This window comes from Benincasa hispida, chromosome 10 (assembly GCF_009727055.1).
Source record: "Benincasa hispida cultivar B227 chromosome 10, ASM972705v1, whole genome shotgun sequence".
NCBI lineage: Eukaryota > Viridiplantae > Streptophyta > Magnoliopsida > Cucurbitales > Cucurbitaceae > Benincasa > Benincasa hispida.
Window position 1 is genome coordinate 48,017,388 of NC_052358.1, and position 26,919 is coordinate 48,044,306.

The 26,919-nt window shown below is 35.9% G+C and overlaps 1 protein-coding gene across 1 annotated transcript; it reads left to right on the forward strand.

The window, feature by feature from the left end:
• The first annotated feature begins 12,691 nt into the window (after positions 1–12,691).
• On the forward strand, positions 12,692–17,720 carry LOC120087731 (probable ribosome-binding factor A, chloroplastic). Its single transcript, XM_039044614.1, has 4 exons — positions 12,692–13,166; positions 14,877–15,050; positions 16,106–16,314; positions 17,380–17,720. Exons 1-3 carry the CDS (start codon positions 12,807–12,809, stop codon positions 16,250–16,252), a joined length of 681 nt encoding a protein of 226 aa, XP_038900542.1. The 5' UTR covers positions 12,692–12,806; the 3' UTR covers positions 16,253–16,314; positions 17,380–17,720.
• Positions 17,721–26,919: the final 9,199 nt, after the last annotated feature.

Genomic DNA, 26,919 nt, shown 5'->3' on the forward strand with positions numbered 1-26,919 from the left:
GAAAGATTTTTTTCGACATAAACCAAGTGGTAAGCAATAAAATGAGTGATTTTGGAAATGTGTAGGATAATAAAATAAGCAGAAGTTGGAAACAGGAATTTACAATCAAGTTTCAACCAATAGGTTTTATGCCTTGAGCTATGTGGCCACATCATACTTGGACAATGACTTAACACGGACAGAACATTTCTCATATTCAGTCTTGTGTTAAGTTCCTTTAGGAGCTCTAAACAGCTAATACATATTTTCTATGGTTAGCTAGATTTTAGATTAATTTCATGCTATTTTTTTTATCCTATAGTGTCTCTTATTTTTACGATTACGTGATAGTCCTATTTCCATATTCTTAGTCCCATGCTCCTTTGTGAAATCAAATTTTATTTCAACTTTCTCAGCATTAAGATTCCACTAGCATGTTAAATTAAGTGATCAGTTTAATATAATAAAATAACAATAAACTCAACAAAGAAAATGTAAAGGTCACAACAACATGATGCATTTGTTGGGGTTGATGACCTAAATCTCATGGTATTGTAACTTGTAATTGTATTTGTACAAACATTTTATTTATCTAATAAAATAAGAGATATTTTATTCTGCATTAAGTTACATTAACCCAAAAACCAATAAACTAAGATCCAAGGTTATCTACTATAACTCAAATATGTATGTGGAGACATACAGGTGGATCACATCTAAGTGCTAACCTGAATGGTCTGTAGTAAAAGGATAAGGCTGGGTACTTTATCCTGGTGACCTACGAATACGATCTGCTTTTTAGTTGTTATAATTGTTATAAAGTGCTATAAATGGTCTGATCTTGATCATTCATGTGGAGATATGTGAGTGGGGATATCCTATACAAAGAGTTTGTATAAGATTGGACCACTAAATGAACAGTCTCTCTTTATAACAACGTTGTTGTATAAGACTGGACCACTAAATGAACACTCTCTTTTTATAACAATGTTGCTAGAAGAGACTTACATTTTACCAGGATGACCATAGATGACTTGACCTGAATCCGGAATGAGTTGTGAACTTCTACCTATAAGGGTGGTCCTTTGATTTGTATGGGTGAGAATGACCAAATTTTTCGACTTAATAAGCCTACCATTTTAAGGATTCGTCTGATTGGGGAGTTAAGAACGTGGTTACACAAGAAGGAATTCACTCTTTCCTTACTATTAGGGTAAGTAGTGGAAAGATCCAACAAATTGTGAGTGGGAAATGTTAACTTTTGCATTGCTAAGTGTTGTCTTCATTTGAAGACACTTGCCCTACTAAAGCTCACTTTGAGTTAGTGGATTTCTTAGTGTCAAATTCTCATTAGACTCAAAGTTCCATTTTTTTGCATGTAATGATCTTTAAAAAGAAGAGTTTATGATTGTTTAGAACTCTTGGCCATAGTGGAAATTGATGAAATTATGTGATAATCTTATAACAATTTTCTCTCTAAAACTTAACATTTTCCTATCTAAATTAGTCACTCACTGGATTCCACTATCCCATTCTAAGGCCGGAGAATAGTTGGGAAGACTTTCGTGGTGGTCTATGAACTGTTCGTGAGAAAATTGGAGCTAATTTTGTCACACCCTGCCCCAAGCCCGCACTCTTGAGCCCGAGGAGAGGTGCGACGGACCGTAGATACCACCCTTTTGTGACACCTACTGTCCAACTGAATCTCTTTACTATACGTAGTAAACTTTAAGTCAAGGAGATAACAACAACTGATTAAGTAGACCCATTTTATTATAGCAATGTAATGTTTATACAACTTCAAGTTTACAACAACTAATCTTAAAACCCTCCAGAAATGTGATTGTGGCTTATGGCAGACCTTGACCTTAGCAGCATCCTGGAACTTCTCAACCTTCGCTACCTGGGGGGAGGGGGGGGGGAGTGAGAGGAAAGAGATAAAACATGGAAAACGTGAGCTACAAAGCTCAGTGAGTGGTGGTTTTATACAAACATAGGTTTGATTTTAGAAATTCATTTTTGGGAATACATTTTCACAATCAACAACAATCACATAATAAAATGTAACCACCCAGCCTGTCAGCTGAACAACTCTGGCATGATCATGTATCTTCCCCAGGTATTCTCCGTGAATAACCCGCGATGACCAAACTTGGACACAATCTTATAGTCCACTTAGTATACTATCAGTTCCTGTTAGTCATGCTTGAGTACGTTGACGATTCTAGTCAGGTACCTTGACATTCCCAGCCAAGCGTCCACAAGGCATGCTAACACTATCCCGAGTACAAATCCCGTTCCAACACAATGACACACGCATTATGACAACAATACAACAACAATCAAATCCAGGCAAAACATATTTTCCGATCATGCCAATATTTCAAAATAACCTATATGTATATTCACATATATACATAGAAATAAATCATACAAACAATAGAATAACCACTCACCTTGGTTGGTTAGGAACTTTCCTCTCTGAAGTTCCTTAGGTTTCCTCGGTTTCCCTTTTGAATCCTAAATTCCAGATTCAATTATCATCTTAGATTACTCATAGTTCCAGGCCTTATTTACTTCCTTCTGTAGACATGTTCCAAATTGTCTCAGGAAGCTTACCTTAAAATCTTAGCTCAAAACTTCTCGTGGTTTGGCCAGAATCATCAAAACATCAAGACTGGCCTAAGCTTACCCGACAGCTCGACCCTTCTGCCTTTTCCTCACTCTCCAACCTGATTACTTGAAGATTTTTCTCCTGCAGCCCTACCCTGAAAACTAGACTCTCTCAGGTTTCAGGTGGCTTTAAAATCACTCCAAACGCACGAGTATTTTTGGAGAACTTCTCGTCCCAAGTTGATGCTACTTCCAGACCTTCCAGTCTAACAACATCTCCTATTCTTGGAAACTCTTGACCAGCGCATGGTCTTGTTACCAACACATGCATTTCTTCATCAATGCATAGTTTCCTCACAGTCGGCCCTCACACTCTTCTAATGTCCTTTGAAGAGAATTCGAGTTATGATCTGAAGAGAAGTCCTTGTCTCTATTTATAGGCATCCAAAATCTCTCCAAGGCCGACACCTCCTACTTGGCTGTATGTCCAAATGTCTGTTTCCCACACTATTAACGCAACCTTCATGCCATCGCAATTCAAGATGTCTCCCTCTTCCTTAGCCAACACATAACGCTCAAATTACATGTCTTCTTGTGCATCCACCTCACTTGCTTGAAGCCCAAGATTTCTCCCCAACAAGCCACATATCCGGATGATTTGGCATCACCATTGACGCATTCCACATCCTTATGGTTGCAATCCGTCTTGGCCGATCGCTCCCTTGCATGGCCTATGTGCCCATCTGACCTCAAATGTGTCCATCCAACCTCAAATGCGTCCATCCAACCTCAAATGCGTCCATCCAATCTCAAATGTGTCCATCCAACCTTAAATGGCACTCCAATTGGTGCAACAAACCTATGTCTGGATACCACCCATTGACGCATGCGTCAATCCCATCTTTGCGTCATTGAGGTGTCTTTTTAACCTCAAAATAACACCCTTCAAGCCATTGCCGCATAGCACCATCGCATAGCACATAGCCTACCGCACAGTTCTTGCTAATCATGCAGATCTTGCATCTATCGCTTAGCTACCACGTTCATCGCTTAGCGTTGACGTCTCCTCGTCTAACGCATCTGCCTATCACTTAACGTCATCGCCTAGTGTCTGCGTTTATCGTGCAACGCTCATCACTTAGTATTCCGGCTATCGTGTAGCGCTGACACTCGTCTAGTGCTGATGTCGATCATGCAGTGCCAACAGCCCATCGCTTAACACTATCGCTCATCGCATAGCGCTATCGCCCTTCGCATAGCACTATTGTTTAGCGCGACTCTCCACATCGTCTAGCGCCTCACTTTACCGTACGATTGCCTACTGCATCGTTTAGTTCCACGCATTTTCTACACGATCACCTATCGCATCGCTTAGCTCCACGTATTGCTACACGATCGTCCAACACCTGCTTACATGATCACTTACCTCATCGTGTAGCGGCACTCATTTACTACACGATCGTTCAGCGGCGCACCTTCAGTGCCCAGCGCCCATGTCCACGCTGTTGGGGTTGATGCTCTAGAGTTTCATATCTTGTATTTTGGAAATAGTATATACAAACACCTGTGATTGTTAATATATGATATTTACTTCACATCTTGTTGTTTTGCTCGGTTATTTATTTTATTTGCTTTACCACAAACCAATAAACATAAAATCCCTGGTTATCTGTATGTGACTTAAGCATGTATGTGGTGACATACAAGTGGATCATGTCTTGAGTGATAACCAAAATGGTCTGTAGTACATGGATATAGGAAGAAAACCTTATCCTGGTAATGCTACGGACGCGGTCCGCTTTATGGAATGGTCACAAGTGTTGTGACTTACCACAAATGGTTTGATCCTGATCATTCGTGTTGGGGACATGCGATCGGGGGCGTCCTATACAAAGAGTTTGTATAAGACCTGACCACGAAGTGTTAATGTCTCGTTATATAACACCGTTCATGACAGAGACTTCACTTCACTAGGATTACCATAGATAACATGACCTCAATCCTGAGTGAGTTGGGAACTCCTGCCATTGAGGGCAGTTCTTTGATTTATATGGGTGTGAATGGCCAAGTCGTCGATTCAAACCTACCATTTTGGAGATTCATCTGATTTGGGAGTTGTGAACTCAGCTACACAAGATGAAATTCACTTCTTCCCTGAGGCAGGGATAAGTAGATAGATGGCTTCTTTAAGGACTGATTCCGGGGCTTGAACGATGTGGTGCCACACACCTTCTCTTGGCCCGAGAGGTGTCACACGTAGTTGGACTATGTTGTATTGTTCATTAGAGGAATCAGTGGTACTTAAGAAGTGAGATGTAACTACAGGGGCAAAACGGTAAATTGGCCCAGCTGTACTTACGAGCATCTGTGAAGGGTCATCGTACTCATGATTGGTTATATCCAATGAACACAGAAATATATCTGTAGTAAAAAGAGTTCAACTGTTGGTCTTTAATGGAATCACTGACAGTTAATGGATGGTGAATCTCGTGGCTAAAGAGTTTAGTCAGCTATTCATGTATCGTTGGAGCTTCAAGCCACAGATCCATTAGGTCACCTGGGTAGCTTGAATAAAGTCGAAAACCAGTATTTGGGTTAATTTGACATGTTTAAATTGATAAGAGAAAGTTCAATTATATATGATATAATTGGATCGGTTAATTATATATGATATAACTGGCTAAATATATGAGATATATTATTTTGGAGGAAATTAGATATAAATATGATTTATATCAAGTAGAGGAGAAAATACTATAGTAGATATATAATATCAAACTCTAGGATATAAATATAATATGATTATATTTATTAATTTAATGAATTGATTAATTATTTAATAATTAACCAATTAATCCACGTTCGGACGTAGTAAGTGGGGCTGCGAAGGTTATGGTAACTAGCGAGTTAAAGCATGAAAATCGTTTTCATTTTATTATTTAGTCGTGCATTCGTATCGCCAAGCGCCCAAAAGAATCCGTGAAAGAGCGATCGCGAGAGCCTATACGATAGAAGCTCGTTCGTCTAAACGATCGTCTACTTCACACGTTCTCTAAATGATTGTATACATCTTTCCTAAACGATCGTTTAGTTTTTCCTAAACGATCATGTAGCTCTACTATACGATAAGCATTTTTGCTATACGATAGCATAGTTCATGTCCCACTTGCTTATCGTCTACACGGCGTCTTCTCCTCTGTTGTCTACCAAACTCACCAGAGCCCACTCTTTGGGTTTTTGACGCCAAGGATACCTGGGTTTCTCTTATGGTGGTGTCGTCTCCACGACATTGTTCGTGTTCGTTTGGATCGTGCTGTTGTAGTCAGTAGACTCGCTGGGTGCTGGTAGATCAATGGGAGGTTTTTCGCTGCTTTGGGTTTACACATATGAAGATAGTCTTCATTTGGTATGAACCTTTTTCCTTGTGAATGTTTGTATTCTGAGCATGCCGATTATGAGTTTAATATGCATAATTGTTTGTATGGAATGTATATCGTTTATGTTTCGGTCACTGTGAAATCGGAGCGATCTAAGCCTGCTCATGGAACTCTCGGTATGAGATCCTTCAATTGGTATCAGAGCTAGGTTTCTGATACTCCGATTTCATTTGTTGCAATGAAATAACATATACATTCATGGTGGGTGCATTTCTACACTATTTTAAGTGTTAATACTATTGTGGATGTGCTAGATTAATGGATGTTTTCAGGATGAGATGCCTCGGTTTGTTTAATTCCTTTTACATTTGTTGTTGTTTGTCAAGGCCCCTGCATTTTTAGGCATAAACAATCGTAATCGAGTCTGTATTCAAAGTGTTTGGAGTCTTGAGTCGTTCGTCGAAGTTCTAGGCAAAGGTTGTGGCTCTTCGAGGAAGAAGATGATCTAGGGTTGATCACATCGTGCAGAAAAGGTTCTATGCGATCGCTGTCCATCGCATCGTGAAGATGAAGGACTATGCGATCGTGGTTAAAAGCATCGGTTGAACGATGGGGTATGCGATCAAGAGTTGGTCGTATCGGGTTGACGATCGGGTACGCGATCGCTGAGTATCGTTTAATGCGCGCGCGAGCTGGACGATCGTTTAGGTCAGCAAGCATCATCGCTTAGTAACTGACTAAACGATCGCTTAGCATCGCAAGGTAAATCATTTACCAAGTTGTACGCATCGGTTAGACGATCAGACACTCGCATATTGTTTAAAGCGCGCTAGATGATCGTTTAGGTCAACAAGCTTCATTGCTTAGTAACTGACTAAACGATCGCTTAGTAGCTAAAGGTAAATTGTTTACCTGTCGTCGCGCTAGACGATCGTTTGGACGATCAGTCTTCACAGCCTCGTCGTCGTCTAGGCGATCGTTTGCAAAAGTTCCTATCGTCTAGTGTGCGCTGAACGATCGTCTACTGCTGGAGTTCACTACACGATGAAGACCTCCTGGCAGTTCAAGACCCAGTTCGCCAGTGAACCGGTTTGCTCGATGAAAAATGTAATAGATAGGGTTTTTCATTCCAGATTTTTTTTTTTTGGTTTAAAGGCTCATCCCGATCCATTAATCTATTTGTTTAATACATGCGATGTATGTTTTATATGTCATATGGTATACACATATAGTAAATCCCACCTTAGGTTATGCAATGATCGTTATAATTTAGAGAAGCATGATTTTAATTATGTAAGAGCATAGACTAAAATCAGTAGTCGGATTGTCTAGGTTAATGAATCCCTAGGTAGAACATTTAGTGGAAGGCATGTGGGGCATAAGATGCTTCACTTATACCTTTTACTTTTCTCCGTGAGATCTATCCTCGGCCTTGCGGTACCTTTGGTGTGTCCCCCCAACGGATGGTGTTTGGGTAGGTCAATATCAAGATGGATGGAGAGAATGTTCATAGTAAGTGGGAGTAGAAAGTGCGATAACATATCCCTCGGTCTCCCTCGTTAGGTTGAATAAAGTTACTGCGCATCGCCTCGATGCACCCTGGGAGTGTTCCCCTAAAGGATGGAAGTTTTGCGCGTTTCTTTATTTGATCTCCTGTAAGAGGATAAGGTAACTTAATCTCTTGTCCTAATCTGTCTTTTCCCTACGGTAAGCGCATTAAGACAGGACTCTGGCACCGAAAACGAGAGGTTATACTTACACGGAATAGTTAAAGGTTAACAATTCTGGACCGAAAAATGGTGGCTGTTAGGTTCAGTTCCAAAAGTTGGTTCTGCCTAATGGTTGAGAATGTCTCATTCCAGTGAAGAGGCAACTGATCACCCCACCGGTGGCATTTGTCCTGACTCACTGGGGCATCATTGCAAAATAGAAGTCTATAACTTAGGGTACTTGAAACTGTTTTGTAAAACTAATTGGTTTAAAAGTGGTTTAGCAAAATCTAATTAAGATTTGTTCGTATTTTCAACAACTTTTTCAAATGGCTACAACCACCTTATCGTTGTTAAGTGACGAAAAATTAACTGGCAACAAATTTTCAACATGGAAACATATGATCATGACGATCCTAATCATCGAGGATCTCATGTTCGCTCTCACGAAGGCTTATCCTCCTATTCCAGCTTCAAATGTCGCTCGAAATGAGAAGGGCGAACCATATGATCACGACGATCCTAATTATACGAGCGATGGACAAGAGCGAATGAGAAGGCTCGAGCCTATATCTTGGCAAGTCTTTCTGATGTCTTGGCCAAGAAGCATGAGCCTATGGTCTCAGGCCGTGAGATCATAGAGTCCCTGCGGGGGATGTTTGGACAACCATCTAAACAACTTATGCATGAGGCTCTTAAATACATATTTAACTCCAAAATGCAAGAAGGTACCTCTGTGAACATGTGCTAAACATGATGGTACACTTCAATGTGGCGGAGTTGAATGAGTCTACCATCGATGAGGGCAGCCAGGTTAGCATAATTCTGCATTCTTTTTCGGAGAGGTTCCTATACTTTATTGAGGCAAATGTTCAAAGTGAAATATAACCTTACAACTCTCCTCAACGAGTTGCAGACATACCAATCTTTACTAAAAAGTAAGGAGAGGCAGAAGGGTGAGGCAAATGTTGCTTCATCCTCAAGGACATTCCATAGAGGTTCGGCCTTAGGAACGAAGTCTACACCTTCTACTTCTAACTCTGCAAAGGGGAAGAAGAAGAAGGGTGGTAAGGGAAAAGGGAAGGCATCTGCTAACCCACCGCCTGTCGCCCCGAGGAGGCGTCCACCAGTTGCTAAAGAAAAGTGTTTCCATTACAACCAAGATGGACATTGGAAGAGGAATTGTCCTCGATTGATTTGGAATGGAATGTTCGAAGGCGAAGGTGCGTTAGCTGTCTTGTTGTCTGATATCTGAAGGAGAAGAAAGCAGTCAAGGCTAAGGCCAAGACGGATAAAGGTGAATGTGATTTATTAGTACTCGAAACTTGTTTAATGGAGAATGATGATTCTGTCTAGATAATTGATTCAGACGCCACTAACCATGTTTGTTCTTCTTTTCAGGGGATTAGATCTTGGCGACAGTTGGAGGCTGGTGAGATGACAATGCAAGTAGGCACCAGGCACGTCGTCTCAGCTGTGGCAGTGGGAGGAATCCAGTTGACTTTAGAGAATAGGTTTCTAATTTTAAATGATGTATATATTGTTCCTAAACTAAAAGGAACCTTATTTCTGTAAAGTACTTATTGCAATGTAAATACACAGTTTCTTTTAATTTGAGTAAAGCGTTTATTCATAAAGATGATGTTTTTATTTGCACAACAAATCTGGAATCGAATTTATATGTGCTAAGGCTGTTTGTCTGGATCACAGGGATAAACCCTGTATTGTAGGGATAATCCCCGGACCAATTAGAATTCTGCTCATCGGCTTCTTTATATAGAGCTTAGATCGCCGACAACATTAATGGACTGCTTTGATTCTGACATTCGCGATGCGTTTAGTCCTTTCTGAATCTCTACTGCTAACGGCGTGGTAGGTGAAATGTCAACATCAGCTTTGGATTTTCTCGAGATGTATGTTGATGCATTCATTCCACCAACCTTGCGTTGATCCTTTATTATGCACCATCGTGTAGCCGCAATCGTACAGTGATTGCATTCGCTTAATACCGCAACTCTACACGATGAATGCAATCGCTTGACGAGCGCAACTTCCATGCGATGGACACATGTGACTGATTACCGCAACACCCATGCGTTGATCGAAAGCGTTCGCCTTTGCGATGGATAGTTTCTCTGCATACGGTCGTCTATGCGGTAGTCCGACTTCCGCGTTTGCGTCCACTTCTTGCGTTAGCTACAAAAATAGAACATTGAACGTATAATAACGCATAATAATGGGTTAGCCGAGATTCTTAATGCTGAACAACGCAACCTTATTTTCTCATGAATTCCTAACATAATTGCCACATATTCTGTTTATCAGCCTCATAATTTTAAATAAAAGGCCTAAGATGACATGCATTTCTGCATGTCATCAACTACAAAAAAGGTTGTATTTCTTCTCCCATTTTTATTTGTTTTAATTGCATGTTTATCCTTTGTAATTAACCTAATTAGAATACTTTATATCTGTATTTCTTCTGATGTGCATGTGTTTGTTCCATCATGTATATGATACATTATATTTCAATATGATTTAAATATTAATTATATGAATGTAATTCGTATTCAAACTATAGAATATGATTCATATTAATTCTATAGGTTATTTGAGAGATTAATAAATTATAGGTTATTTTATATGCGATATAATAAATCATAGGTTATATGTTATATGAGATATAATATATAGTATATTTTAATTAAATTAAAGTTGGTTTAATATAATTATATATATTAAAGTTGGTTACATTTTTTATTTAATTTGAAATTTTGAATTTCAAAATTAGTGAGAGGGAGTTATTTTCCCCCTCCCTCTCCCTTTAATCTCTCTCAATCCACGTGAACTTAGTTTCACAACTTTCTACAAATTGATAATTTTCATCTTCTTCTCTGAGATTCTTTAAGGGTTTGAGTGTGCTCTGTGTGAATTTCTCTCAAGCAAGAAAGCTCTCCCTCACCCAAAAATTAATATCTAGAAGCCCACCCCTCTCTAGTGATTCTCATCCTTGAGAATAACGAGGAAGAGTGTTGTGTTCATGAGTTTGAAACAAGAGGAAGGTTGTTCGTGACCTTTACTGTGATCGGAGAGGATTCACGAAGAATTGGTCTTCAAGGGTAAGTTCTCCAATTGCCTGTATTTTCTCTAGTTTTCATAGTGAATAACATGCTTAATTGAATTTTTATATTTTATGTTTCCATTCTCTGTTTTATATTGATTTGTAAAATGTAAAAATGGGATACGATCTTTTCTGCTGCGAGTATTCACATATCCTTCAACATTGGCATAATTTCAAGCCATAAGGTCTTAGCATATCCACATGATTGAATCCCTTATAAACTTAGCCCATAATTAGATAAGAATAAATAGACTTCATTAAATCCAATTTCATGGGTTATAATGTTGAAAAATAAATAATTGATAAGAAAAATAAAATAAGAACAACAAAGAACTAGAAGAATAAATATGAAAAAAAATAGTAAATAGTATCTTTAAATGAAGTCAATGAACTAAGGTGCTCTCTAGGATGGATTTAATCCTTTCTTAAGGTAAATCCCATTCTACAATACGTTCTCGGGATAGGGTTGACCTAAAGAAGTCATCTCTTCAAAGAAACTTTTATCTTGAAGAGATTAAAGAATAATTTTGTGGGGTTTCTTCAAATGAGTGGCTTTATATGATCCAAGAGCCTTCCATCCTTTTATATAGGCCAAAGTGGTTGATGGATGATCGAAAATCATGTTCTAGACATTTATCTAGCCTTTTAGGTGTTGAATAATAACTTGGATCGAGAAAATAGCAACCAGAATGACTGGACACAAATTTGAAAAATTAGGATTTTTTATGCAATCAAAACAAGATAGATTTATGCAAAATAGTTCAAAACATTAATTAAAGCCCATAAAATCATACCAAATAAAACAAACACATTCTAGACAGTTAAAAAGATCTAGACTTGCTCATTTTATCTAATTTTGGGCATTCTAGGGTCAAATATCACATAAAGTATCTTTTTATTAGAAAAAACTAATAAAGTAGATGGTAAAAACATGCACTTTTAGACATTTATCAATGACGTTTTTCTTAACATGACAAGTAGATGTAATAAATTAACATTTAAAAGAATAATTCTAATGTTAGCTTAGTAGGTAAGGCACCAATTATCATTTCAAATAGTTGATGGTTCGACTTCTATATCGCAATCGTTGAACTAAAGCACGTGCGCGTGCACACACACATATACATGCACGCGTACATGCACACATACGCGTACATACACACACACAAAATCAAGTAAATACAATTTTTTTTAGATCAATCCATCTTTCCAGGTTGGTTTGCTTTTCAACACAATCAACCAAATATATTAGGCAACCCAAGTCTTATAATTTTGGGTTGAGTCAGGTTGAATCATTTATGTAAAGGGCCTAGCGTTCTAGATGAGGTGAGGTGGCTAGTGTCTGAACAACATTGACAAAGTGAAGTCATTCATGATTGAGCAACCATTGAACAATATTTGTAAGGTGAGTGGGCCTATGACTATGTTGGTGTTAAATCACGTTGGAAAGGTGAACAACATTGGATGATGACAACATTACTGTTGAGTGACTAGAGGAAAATGAGAGAATATTGCATTGCACACACATTGAAACTTGTCGGTTTAGTTCATAATTTTAGAGTTGTGTGGAGATGAAAGATCAAACCTGTGACTTCTAAGATGGAAGGTAATGTCAATTATCGTTGAGTTAAACACAGTCTTGCTTAAAAATCTATTAGTTATTCCTAAAAAATTAGTTACATGTTCAATTACAAAATTAAAGTTGGTTTATTATACCACTTTTAAGTACAAAACTAAGGTTATAATTTAACCAACCATACATCAAAATGAGCATAGCCCAAACAGGAGTTTTAGATCAAATGTTTGATCCTCCCACCGCATATTATTATTTTTTTTAAAAAAAAAACCCTCAAATGACATAAATCTATTTGAAAATCAAATTTTGAATATTGAAAAACCTTGGGTAAGAATTGGGCAAATCCGAATCCATTTTCAGCTCAACAAAGTAGAAATTTTGATCATAAATCCCACAAAAACAAGTATTCATCCAGGGAATCAAAATTCAGGATGCCGCATCTTCTGCAGCAAATTCATCCCCAGCCCCATCTTTCGCCACTGAAACTCTCATCTTCCTTGCCATCTTCACCATTTCCCTCTCAATTTCAAGCTTCCCGCCCATGGTTTTACTCCCCAAGTTCTGTCACCCTTCTTCGTCCACCTCGGATGATGGGCGCAACCATACGGTGTATGGCCAATTCACGGAGGGTTAAAATGGTGGCCAAGCAGATTCAGAGGGAGCTTTCCGACATGCTTCTTACCGATAAGGTCTTGCAGTACGCCATTCTTCCCGAGGCCTCTTTGGGAGCTGATAAGTATCTCTCGTCTCTCACCACCATCACCGATGTTGAAGTTTCTGCCGACTTGCAGGTATTTTGAGAGATTGTTATAATTGAAGAACTGGGTTCGGTTACTTTTTGCTGTTCTAGAAGAATTAGGTTTTGTTTTTCTTTTGTGCTCTGTTGCGATGAAATTGTAGTTACGTTTGTGGAACTGGGAAAGAATTGAAGTTGAGGGCTAAATCCTAAAGGGTGATTGTTATACTTGAATAGGATAGTAAATATTGCATTTGTTGAAGAGAAGGGATTCTATCAAGTTTTAACTTCTTAAATTGCTACACAATTGAATTACTGGTTGCATCTTGGATTGTGTGTATAGTGTAGTTTAGCCACTGGGAAATGATTACAAAGCTTCAGAAGCCCTTTGCAAATGTTAGGTTGAAGATATTTTTTATATTATATCTTTGAAGTACAAATGAAGAAGTATTCAAAATTAACTCAAGGATTAGACTATTGGGGTACATATTGAAATTGTAGACAACTTTTGAGCTAAGAAGCATAGACGTTTTGGCTAGTGTGTCTGTGTTGGACACTTGGATATCCAGACACTTGTTAGACATGGATCAGACACTTGTTAGTGCATATGTTAGGAATGCGTAGGACACTTGTTGAGTAGACTAAAAAACGCATATATGACTAATAATAAATTTGAGTGTGAAATACATCAAACTAATTTTTTAAGCATATAAATGTACCAAGCCATTTATTTTGAATTTTTTTCTGGTATAAAAATGACATATTTTTTTAAAATGTATATTAATAAATATGTCCTTGCCATGTCGTGTCCTCGATTTTTAAAAATATCATGCTGTTGTATCCATGTTGTATCGTATTTATGTCTCGTATTAGAATTTGTGCTTCTTAGCTCTTGAGAAATGCTTGAAAGTTACTTTAGCCTGGATAAATAAGTGTTGGTACGACAATGATTTTGGAAGAATTCCTGGGAAGTTATGCTGACATCAACCACTGGATAAACCATTGCTTCTTAAGCCTGGACTGATTCTACTATATAGACCAATAAAAGAAGTTCACTGATAACTTTTTCCATAAAGCAACTACTCCAGATCACTTCTGCTTTTGAACTTGCAGTGGCAGTTGTGTAAATGGTGGTCATTTCTTCTTATTGATGTTTGAACAGATTTAACCATTGAGTAAGCTGCCCATATCTTAGGATTTTCCTTAATGTCTTATTGTAATTCAAATTATTTCTTTAACTGAGGTTCAAATATAGATACGTTACACCTTTGAGTGTTGGAATAAGATATGTTAATGGGATAGAAGCCATGACAGGGCAATACAAACCCTTTGGTCTTCTCTGAGCCTTGACTGAGCTGGTTTGTGGTTTGCTCTTTTTCGACAGTATTTTGCCTCGTGACTTTCAATCTCGCCCAGAAGTCAGTTTCCGTACTCTCCATTGCTTGATTGTAGTCAATGTCAAATGCAACCTAGAGATTATTTCTTAAAAGAGCGAACATTTACCTTTTCATTGTTGCGAAAATTTGAGTACTATGAAGGTCAGACCTTGTTTCACCTTCCATGAGTTATCAGTTTGTTATTTAAATTGTACAATTTAGGTACCATGTGGATATGATGTGAATATGTTAATCTCAACTTAAACTCACCTGGAACAAAAAAAAAAAAAGAGCTTTTTCTATTCACTGGTGTATATGTTGGCCGCTTTTCCCAATGCTTCAGCTGATAAGTAATGGTTGTACACTATTATATGAATACGGACAAACAGGTGGTTAAAGTATACGTATCGGTCTTTGGTGATGAAAGAGGAAAGGATGTTGCTATTGCCGGGTTGAAGTCTAAAGCTAAATATGTTCGAAGTGTATTGGGAAAACGTATGAAGCTTCGGCTAACTCCTGAGATTCGCTTTATAGAAGATGAATCTTTTGAGAGAGGAAGCAGGGTAAGTAACAAACTAACATTTTATGTTCTTGCTTCTTACATAAATTTTCTTGCTGTGGCCGGGGACCAGTTTCAATTATTTTTAAAAATTCCTTCCACAAGATGTTTTCATATCATATTCTTCACTGTTGCCAATGCATGTGTTTGTGTCTTACAAACTTCAGGTTTATCTCCTATTTCCCATTGAAATATTCCTGGGAAGCTCTAGAAATAATCATTTCTTTGGCTGCTATTTCCTACAACAAATACTTGGAAATGAGAAATTTACCAGTGAGAAAAAGAGAGATGGTTTTGTAAGAGCAACGGGTCATTGTAGATTCATAGTAATAAGCGCTCGAGATGTTGGAGCTCCAAGCTTCTGGGTTTTCTGGGTTTAAGTTTCTAGCCATAAAATTAAGGGAAAATTGCAAAAACCACCCCGAAAGTATGGTGGTAGTTGCAACTATACTCTCAAACTTTCAATGGTAAAAATTGACCCCTCAATCTTATACAATTGGACCCTCAAACTTGCATAATTGTAACAAAGTTTGAGGGTTCAAGTTATCATTTGGGGGTCCAATTTCTACTAACTTTTGTATAAGTTTAATGGCCCAATTTTTACAATTGAAAGTTTAAGAGTGTAATTGCAACTACCACCATACTTCTGGTGTGGTATTTGCAATTTGCCCTAAAACTTATACAAGTCCAAATTTTTGTTGTCTTCGAAGTTAACCATGGGATGATGGGATCATCGGCAGAGTAGCTCAGGGTTAGTGAATTTGGGCCATAAGCATAATGCAATGAGTGAAGGCATCCCGATACTTCAGTAGTTCAGTTATCTAGAGAGAGAACAAGATTATGAAGAGTACCAATTGTGGAATAGATTGATTGTTAAAAAGTACAGCACAAACACTCTTATGCATTGATTACAATCTTCTTGGGTGGAAAATATATTCCTGTTTAAAACTCATCCTGTCATCGCCTGTTGCAAAATTTCAAGTTTTCACATCCCTATAATTTAACTGGAATATTACTTCAAGGTTCTTTCCTGTACTAATTTGTTTTGAACTTTCACAGGTAATTGCCATATTGGATCGGATCAAGGACAAAAAGAAGGATAACGATGATGAAGACTTCGAGCCATCTGAACTATCTGATACTCTTGAAGACGACAGGGACTGGAAAGGTGATGATGCTGATGAAGACATTATATATGTACAATAGCTTACTCCATTTCTTGTCAACCTTATGGTCATCTGTGCTGAGGCATCGGTTTGTTCTCGCAGGTTCGTCCTCTTGCGAGTTTAAGCAAAAAATCTACTACCTCTGCCCTTGTCATTATCTTTGTTTTCTTTTACATATGAAATATATTAGATTGATTTTCCCAAGATGCTTCTTGTGTCTGAAATTCATGGTTTCAAGTTATATAGCCAATCATCCATCTGGTTTAATTTTATTCTTGAAAACTTTGGGCCTCTAGGTTATGATATCGCATGCCTATAGTTTTGCAACTCCCATTAGTGCCCATTAAGGGTGAGTTTAGCCATCCATCTGATAGAAATCCTGTTAGGAAATAATTAGAGTATCAAGGGCATATTAGCAATTGTTTGATAGCTTGTTAGAAATAGGAGTGGCGAAGGAGAAAGACTAGTAATATTTTAGTCAATGATTTTGGACTTGAGAGATCTCAAAATTGGGAGGATCCAAGTAACTCAAACACTTGGTTTATCTTGTTGTTTGTCAATATATTTGGGTTCTATCACCGTCTTGTTTAAGCACGTTGTTAAAATATAGGTTTAAATACTATTTTGGTTCATATACTTTGAAAATGTTCATTTCGATCCCTATACTTTCAACTTTGGTTCATTTTAATCCTCGTACTTTTAAAATGTTCATTCTAGTCCTAGACTTTGAAAAAATGATAATCTTGGTCCCTTGATTTTCTTTTTTATTTCATTTTTTAGGGATTAAAATAGTCACTTTTTAAAAGTTTAAGGACCAAAATATATCGAAATTGGAAGTATAAGGACCAAAATGAACATTATGAAAGTATAAAAACTAAAGTAGTATTTAAATCTAAAATATATATTATTCCACGAACTAAAATTTCTATATTTAAAAGAGAAAACTGTTCGTCAAGGTCATAAACCAAAACAAAAACCAATTTAACCTTTAGCTGATTCCTTTTATTCTTCAACTTTATCTAAAACTTGAACAAAGCAAAAGTTGTATTAAACAAATTAAACTCTTAAAAACAAAAAGTGAAAAATGAGAACATTATTTTGATGTGTTAAAGAACTTTGATTTTGGATGGTACAATTTTGAAGCTCCAATTGTTATATCATATGCAGAGCAAGAAGTCAAAGATGCTTCAACCACCAAGAAGTCAGAATGTTGTTCCTCAAAGATTCTCCACTGTACCATCCAAAGTCTATTATCCTTAAAAGATGGTAGACAGAAATTGCTTGTTTTCTCTTCTGATTCAATTGTTTGTAGTTGCATAGAGATAATGATATCATATATACATATTCTAACTCCCACTCATCGAATTAAAATATCGATGTCGAGAAAAAAAGTCATTTTGTAATATTATTTGTCATGATTTGACTTTTTTTTTTTAATTTTATTTTCTTGATATTTCCAAAGAAAAAAGTATATATTTCTCTTCGACATCGGTATCGGATGTTTTGATTCACAGGAATGTTGATGGTAGAAAATAAAAGGGTGTTTTTGGGAGCATCTATTTTTTGTTTGTTGATATTAAATGGTGTTTATCTTTGCAACTTGTTCTTTTTATTTATTTTTTTTTTTTTATTATTATTCATTCAGATTTAAAGGTGGAAAAGACCTCTTAAATTATTCCAATCTCTTTCTTCCATTGATTTAATATCAAATTGTAGATCAGGAATTTGTCCTAGAAAGTTAGTTAATAATCATGGTGTTAAATTTCGAGCGACATCTCGACATGGCTCGATATACCGAACAACTTCGTCATGTTAGCTTAGAGACTTTAAACCTGACTTTTTTTTCTCTTTTTTCTCTCTCCTTTTTTTTTTTAAAAAAAGTATTTTTGCAGATTTCAAACATTTTCTTAACTCCTTACATTTTTCTTTTTTTCTTTTTTCTTTTTGTACTTACACATATTTTTTTATACCTTTTTAATTAATTGCCTTATATTTTCACATCTAATTTCACACCCATTTCTAATTAAATATTTCAATTTCTCAAAAGCGGTCAAAATCACAAAAATTATTTCTATTAATTTATTAATATTTCACATTTTAATTTTTTTATTATATTTTACCACCTAAGTATTCATTTTATTTTTTACTTTTTTTTTGCCTCGATTCAATTTCAAGTCTCAACTTCTCAAATTCCCTTTAATGCTATCAAATTTCCTCCAAATCTCTCAAGTTTTGTTCCCTCCAATTCTCACAATGTTCTTTCTTAAACTAGGAGAATTATAGATCTTCACTATTTAAGTTAATTTTCAAGTTATTATCTCTTTTCATAAGTTTACATTATAAACTTGTGTATACATAATTAAAATTTATTTATTTTTAAATAATTGTTTTGGTTTTTTAGTTCATTCAATTGTAGTTATTAACTTGCCAAATGTTTATTACTTTTCATCCATTGTTAATTCTTTAATATTTAATTAAGAATCTTAATTTTTTTAAAAGAAAAATTCCTTTTTTTTTTCTTTTTGATGATTTAGACCATGTTTGAGAAATTGAAATATTTAATTAGAATATATATGTATATGTATATATATAGATATATATACAAAAATGAAAAGAAAGAAAGAAAAAGACAAGGTGTTAAAAATATATTTGAGATCTAAAAAGAGAAAAAGAAAAAAAGAAAATAAAATAAAAGGTCAAGCTTAGGGTTTAGGCTCACCATCCATTCCATTTCAAATATGATATGAACTCACAAAAAAAACACAAAAACGAATCGGAGGAAAAACAAAATCGTCCGACATGTCGAGTCCTTTGAAACCTCGACATGTCGAGATAGCACTAAAAAATTAAGATTCTTATTATTTCACATATTATAAATAAAACATGGAGTAATAATTGTGAATAACATCAGAGTCATCAAGAAATTTAGAAATTTATTTTGGATTCTCAAATAATTTCTTTATCTAAAGAATATTAGAATATTAAATTTTGATATATTTTTTTATCTCCAACATCGGTGTTTAATGAGAAATTTCATATATTTAAAGCATTAAAATTTTTAAAAGGAGAACACTACTCGATCTCATTTTAAATTAAAAATTATTATTGATCGTTGAAATTTAAATGGTTAAGTTCAGGAAAATGATTAATTTCGAATTTTAAATTAAGGAGAAATTTCATATATTTATGGAATTTAAAAAAAAAAAAATAAAAAGGAACAATACTTTTTCTCAAATTATTTTATTAATATAGAAAACTTTCATGTATTTATGAATTCAGAAAATCAATAAGAGAACATTACTAATTCTCAAATTTAATTCTCCTTAGTTTTTAAAAAATCAATTTTGGTTAGACATGTCATGCATTTATGAAATTTTAACAAGTTTAATGCTCTAAACTCGTAGTTTGTAAATAAATTGACAAATTATTTATGGTTAAAAAATAATTTGTTATTTTATATTATGTCTTCAATTTGCATGACTGTATCCAATAAATCAAAATTCAAAGTTATTTGCATGAAACTTGAATAGTATGTAGTTGACATATAATGAATTTTGTTCAAGTAATAACTTGAAGGGTCTATAGTAGATGGATTAGGTTAGGTGTCTTATCTTGATAGCACTATGGATACTACCCACTTTGTAAATATTACAAACGATGTAATCTAAATCATTCACGTGGAGACATGTAAGTGGAGGTATCCTATACATTGAGTTTGTATAAGGCTAGACCGCGAAATAATTATTCTCTCTCTATAACTCGTTAATTGAAGAGATTATATTTCATAGGATGATCATATATAACTCGATCTTAGGGCTCATTTTTTGATTTGCTTGGTGAAAACGATTGAGTACCTGACTCAATAAGTCTGCCACTTTGTGGACTTGACTGAATAGGGAGCTGAGAACATAACATCACAAGATGAAATTTTCTCTTTCCCATATAGGGAAGTAGATGAGTGGTTCTCATAAACAAATTGTTCATTAGAGGACCAATGGTACTTAAGGATATAGAGGTCATTACAGGAGTAAAATGAACATTTGGCTTAGCTGTAATTATGAACAACTTGTGAAGGATCGACTTACGTGTAATGGTTATATCCATGGACACAACATGTCATACAATACATAAGAGTGCAACTAAGGGTCTATATGGTTAGCCCTATAATTAATGAATGTTGATTAATTAATTAATTAACTGTGAATCATTGGAGCTTATAATTTCGTAGGTCTATTAGGTTCCCCTGTTAGCTCACAATGGATTAACAAGAGCCATAGTTTTGAAAGAATAATTTGAATTTTTCAACTTAATTTACGAAAATATATATTAATTATATATGATATGATTAATATAAAGTATAATGTATATCTATACATTATAATATATGGTTAACTATAAATATGATTTATAATTTAAACTATATATTGGGAGAACTAATATATCTGAATTTGATTCAAATATTAAATTAATACAAATAAGATTTATATTAAAACGGTAGGTTATGAGAGAAATTTACTTTTGTATATGATACTTATCTATATTAATTAAATATAAAATATTTAACTGAATTATATTATGTTATTTTAATTAATTAACTAACTAATTAATTAATTATATTAATAAATTATATTATATTAATTAATAACCCCTCTGCATTACTTTAATACAAAGGGTTCTGTAATTTTTAGTAGAGCGTTTTTTTTAAAAAAATAGAACTTTCCCTCTCTCTCTCAACCTTACAAAAGATTTTTTTTTTTCTTTAAAAAACATATCTTCCTCCTAAAAATCCCCACCAATCTCTTTCCTAAAAAAAGAGGCTCCCACAAGCCTGTTATTGGTCAGAGATTAGTCGAGAAGACTTAGCATCTCATTGCAAAGAAGAGTAGAGCGAGTTGTGGGACTCATTGAAAAAGTCTTCAAGTATAATCTTCTTAATCCCAATTTTGTGGTTAACTTAATATTGAATGTACGGCTATTTGTTCTCCATATGTTTAGCATTAATTTTGTAATATTAATCTTCCAAAATCAAAATAAAAACGATAAATTATGTCCGCTGTGGGATTCGATCTCATCGAGAACAATGTTTCTCCTTAAAATAAAATTAATTTGCTCTATTTTTAATTTAAGAATATTTGTGGTGAATATATATATATTATAGTCTTTTTTTCTCTCTTTTCTTTTTTTTTTTTTTTGAAAATTTTGGATCTATGAGATTAAAGTAGATTTAATATTTATACAAATATATATACAAAAATTACGAATTCACAATAACTAACCGTTGGCATGTGTACTTGATATCCAAATCAAATTTCATGTGGAAGTAAATAATAATAATAATAATAATAATAATAATTATTATTATTATTATTATTATTATTATGGCATATCAAAGAAAATACAAGCATTACAGAAGAGCAAATCAAGTCACTTTAAATATACAATTTTCATGTGGAAAAGAATGAAATAAATCTCTTCAATTTATTAAATATTTAATTTGAAAGCCGAGAGAAAAAGATAACAAACAATTAGCTAATTAGTGAGATCAATATCAAATCAAAGTAAGTAAATTTATTAAATAATAAAAACAACTTCATAACTAACAAAGTCTCCGTGGGACTTTAATTTGTACGCAAGTTCTTCCTTCCACTACACAAGACAAAATTAATTTGCATATTTAATATTAATTCTTGAGATGTAATTTGGCAATTTACATGGAAAGAAGAAAAATAAATACTCATAGTAAGGGTAGAGTGACGTTAAAGCTTACCATGGCTTGAAAACCGAGAATTTCTTGGGTAGAGTGACATGAAAGCTTACCATGGTTTGAAGACCAAGATTTCTTACTTGGGAAACAAAATTGCAGTTCAAACTCAACATTGATTTCGGTCGAGTCGACCTAACTCAAAGAATTAAAGGGCCAAGCTTGGCCTAGACCCAATCCAATTTTGACCCATCGAGAAAAGTCAATGGATTGGGTTATGGGCTTATGTTTAAGAGGTTGGGCTAGCTCAAGCCCTTTGAACCTCAAGCATTGATTGGGCTAGACTTGGGCCAGCCTAACCTCTTAAGCATAAGTAAGACCAGTATTGTAAGGATTTATGTCATAAATCTCGTAATATACGTAAATTTGTAAACAAATTATTAATAAATAAATAAAGTGTTTATTTCATGAATAAAGCAGTCTATTATTTGTATAATTCAAAATCCAATAAACTTATATTTGAGGTTATTTAATGTAACTTGAACAGTATGTAATTGACATACAACTAGATCGTGTTCAAGGAACAACCTAAAAGGTCTATAGTATATGGAAAAGGTTGGGTACCTTATCCTGGTATTACTATTAATACGACCCACTTTGTAAATGTTACAACTGAAGGATCTCATATCTAAGAGTTCCATGAGCGCGTTCGGATCGCTCCGATCTCACATTGACCGAAATACAACAATATACATTCATACAAATAGTTATGCAAACAAACATTAATTATCGACATGCTAAACAAGATAAAAAAAACAAGGGAGAGAGTTCCATACCATTTGAAGACAGTCTTCACACTTCGGAACTCCAACGCAGCGAAAACCTCCACGCGATCTACCAACACCTAGCAAAAGCATCGACTGCAGCAACACAAACAACCGTGAACAAGAACACCGTGGGGACGGTACCACCACTAAAGAGCCCTGGGTATTCTCGTAGTGAAAACCCAAATGATGGTCTTTGGTGAATTTGGTAGAGGAAGGAGGAAACACGAATCGTGTAGGCGATAAGCAAGTGGGAAAAAAAGCACTATCACATAGCAGACTACTTATTGTTTAGGAGAAGCTACACGATCGTGTATGATTTATTAAACGATCATTTAAAAAAAGGTACACGATCGTTTAGTAAAAACGACACATTATACAATCATTTAGAGAAGCTATCCGATCGTGTAGGCGACAGTGTGCAAGAGGAGCTATCGTATAGTCTCTCGATTTACGTAAGTGATCGTTTAGAAACCAGCGTGCTCTCTCTTTTTCTCTTCGGGCGATTGATTGAACGATTCAAAAATGAAAACAATTTTCATTTTAACTCATCGGTTACAATAACCGACGGACCCCACTAACCCACGTCCGAACGTGAATTTTGGATTAATTATCATATAACTAATCAACTAATTAATTAATAAATATAATCATATTATATTTTCATCCTATAGTTTGATATCACATATCTACTATAGTATTTTCTCCCCTACTTGATATAAATCATATTTATATCTAATTTTCTCTAAAATAATGTATCTCATACATTTAGCCAATTATATCATATATAATTAACTAGTCCAATTATATCATATATAATCGAACTTCCTTTTGTCAATTTGAACATTTTAAATTAACCCAAATACTGGTTCTCGACTTTATCCAAGCTACCCAGGAGACCTAATGGACATGTGGCTCAAGCTCCAACGGTCTATGAATAGCTGACTAAACTCTTTAGCCACGAGATCCACCATCAATTAACTGTCAGGCATTCTACTAAAGACCAACATCTAAACTCTTCTTACCATAGATATATTTCTGTGTCTATCAGATATAATCAATCATGAGTACGATGACCCTTCACAGATGCTTGTAAGTACAATTGGGTCAAATTACCGTTATACCCCTGTAGTTAGATCTCACTCCTTAAGTACCACTAATTCCTCTAATGAACAATACAATATAGTCAACCTATGTGCGAACACCTCTCAGGCCAAGAGAAGGTATGTGGTGCCACATCGTTCAAGCCCCGGAATCAGTCCTTAAGGAACTCTCTATCTACTTACCCTTGCCTCGGGGAAGGAGTGGATTCTATCTTGTGTAGCTGAGTTCCCAGCTCTAAAATCAGACGAGTCCCCAAAATGGTAGGTTTGAATTGGGGAACTGGCCACTTGCACCCATACAAATCAAAGGACCGCCTTCAATGGCAGGAGTTCCCAACTCACTCAGGATTGAGGTCATGTTACCTATGGTCATCCTAGTGAAGTGAAATCTCTGTCATGAACGATGTTATATAACGAGATGTTAACACTTCATGGTCAGGTCTTATACAAACTCTTTGTATAGGACGCCCCCGCTTGCATGTCCCCAACACGAATGATTAGGATCAGACTATCTGTGACAAGTCACAACACTTGTTACCATTCCACAAAACGGGCCGAATCCGTAGCGTTACCAGGATAAGGTTTCCCTTCTATATCTTTATACTACAGACCATTTTGGTTATCACTTAAGACATGATCCACTTGTATGTCACCACATACATTCTTGAATCACATACAGATAAATAGGGATTTTATGTTTATTGGTTTATGGTAAAGCAAATAAAACAAGTAACTGAGCAAAAATACAAGATGTGAAGTAAATATCATATATTAACAACATAAGCATTCGTACATACTGTTTACAAACTACAGGGCACGAGACTTTAGAGTATCAACCCCAATAATCTCCCACTTGTCCTAAAGCGAAGTGAGATGTACAATAAACTAGGGCATAAAAGCCCAGTACAAGAAAATCTCCCACTTGCCCTAGTCCAGCCGCGGGCAATCCTGTAGACCCATGCTCCATAGGTGACCCTCAAACACTGTAGCCGTGAGAGCCTTCGTAAATGGGTCAGCAACATTAAAATGGCCTGGGTTAGACTAATCCGTCTCATCTCCTCAACCTTTTGAGGCGTCTTAGGACACATTTCTTGAGACAAAGTGACTTCATGCCTGAACAGCAGTAGGCCCCTTCTGGAGTCTTGCATCGAGTACTTGAGCAACAACTTGTCAATGTACGATGCTTGAGATAGTGTTAGCACTTTTTTCTTACGATCCCAAAAGATCTGTATACCTAGAACAAACTGAGCCTCTCCCAAATCTTTCATTTGGAATTAGATCGTTAGCCAGTTCTTAACTGCAGTTAGTAGACTTGATGATCTTCTTGTAGACACAAGGTTTTGGTCATCTACATACAACACTAAGAAGACTACTGAAGCATTGATGATCTTCTTGTAGACACAAGGTTCATCAACGTTTTGGTCAAAGCCATACGACTTGATCCATTCATCCTGGTCAACATTCTCCATTGTCTTTTTATAGGACAAGGATCCTCAACGTCGCCATCTACTACCATAACAAAGATTTTCGTGAAACCTAGATAGTGAACGGGTGGGTTCGCAACCCTCCCACTATGTCGAGGTTCCCTCAACTCTTGCTGATGTAGTTTCATTGGAAAGGCTCACGCAACATGACTTTGTTTCGTGGACTGTGCTCCCTTATATAATCCTCCTCCAAGAAAGTAGCATTTTTTGAAACAAACACCCTATTTTCCGTCGGATCATAAAAACATCCCCCTCGTGTACCTTTGAGGTAGCCTACAAAGAGCCATAACCTCAACCGTGGTTCCAACTTCTTGGGATTAGGCTCAAGCATATATGCAGGGCAACCCCAAATGCGGAAATGACATAAACTAATTTTACACCCGTTCCACAACTCCAGAAGTGTTCTTGCAACACTCTTGGAAAGAACACAATTGAGTATATATACTGCAACCTCCACTGTGAAACCCTAAAACGAGTCTAGTAAGGAAGCGTAACTTATCATCAAGCGAACCATGTCTAACAAGGTCCTATTTCTCCTATCCACTACACCATTCTGCTGAGGTGTACCCGACGTTGAGAGTTGGGAAACGATTCCATGTCTGTCTCTTATACACATCTAGATGTGTATAAGAGACAAGGTCCTATTTCTCCTCTCCGCTACACCATTCTGCTGAGGTGTACCCGGCGCTGAGAGTTGGAAAACGATTCCATGTTCTATCAAATAGTCCTAGAATGCTGAGTCCAAAAACTCTCCACCTTGATCTGATCAAGGTGTTTTAATCCGTCTATCCAATGCATTTTCAACTTCAGCCTCGAACTCTTTCAACTTTTCAAAGGATTTAGACTTCCGTTGCATAAGATAAACATACCCGTACCTAGACTATTCATCAGTAAAATTGATAAAAGACTCATAGCCACCTCAGGCTCGCACATTCATAGGACCACAAAGGTCAGAATGTATTAACTCAAAAGGCTCCTTGGCTCTATAACCATTTCCAATAAAAGTTCGTTTAGTCATCTTACCTTCAAAGCAAGATTCGCACATTGGCAAAGAATTTTCTTCTAACTCACTTAGAAGTCCATTCTTCACCAATCTCTCAATCCTATTGAGATTGATGTACCCTAAACGAAGATGCCAAATATTTTCTTGTACTGGGCTATTTTGCCCTAGTTTATTGTTTTGTACTAGTTTCTTGTACACCCCATTTCACTTTAGGACAAGTGGGAGATTGTTGGAGTTGATGCCCTAAAGTCTCGTGTCCTGTAGTTTGTAAACAGTATGTACGAATGCTTGTGTTGTTAATATATGATATTTACTTCACATCTTGTATTTTGCTCAGTTACTTGTTTTATTTGCTTTACCACTAACCAATAAACATAGAATCCCTGGTTGTCTGTATGTGACTCAAACATGTATGTGGTGACATACAAGTGGATCATGTCTTGAGTGATAACTAAAATGGTCTGTAGTATATGGATATAGGAGGGAAACTTTATCCTGGTAACGCTACGGATGCGGCCCGTTTTGTGGAATGGTCACAAGTGTTGTGGCTTGTCACAGATGGTCTGATCCTGATCATTCGTGTTAAGGACAT

Bases quoted from the DNA above. Each gene is read 5' to 3' on its own strand.
- LOC120087731 (XM_039044614.1), top strand. From the start codon at position 12,807: ATGCCGCATCTTCTGCAGCAAATTCATCCCCAGCCCCATCTTTCGCCA. The intron at 13,167-14,876 runs GTATTTTGAGAG...ACGGACAAACAG, and splicing joins AAGTTTCTGCCGACTTGCAG to GTGGTTAAAGTATACGTATC. The intron at 15,051-16,105 runs GTAAGTAACAAA...GAACTTTCACAG, and splicing joins CTTTTGAGAGAGGAAGCAGG to GTAATTGCCATATTGGATCG.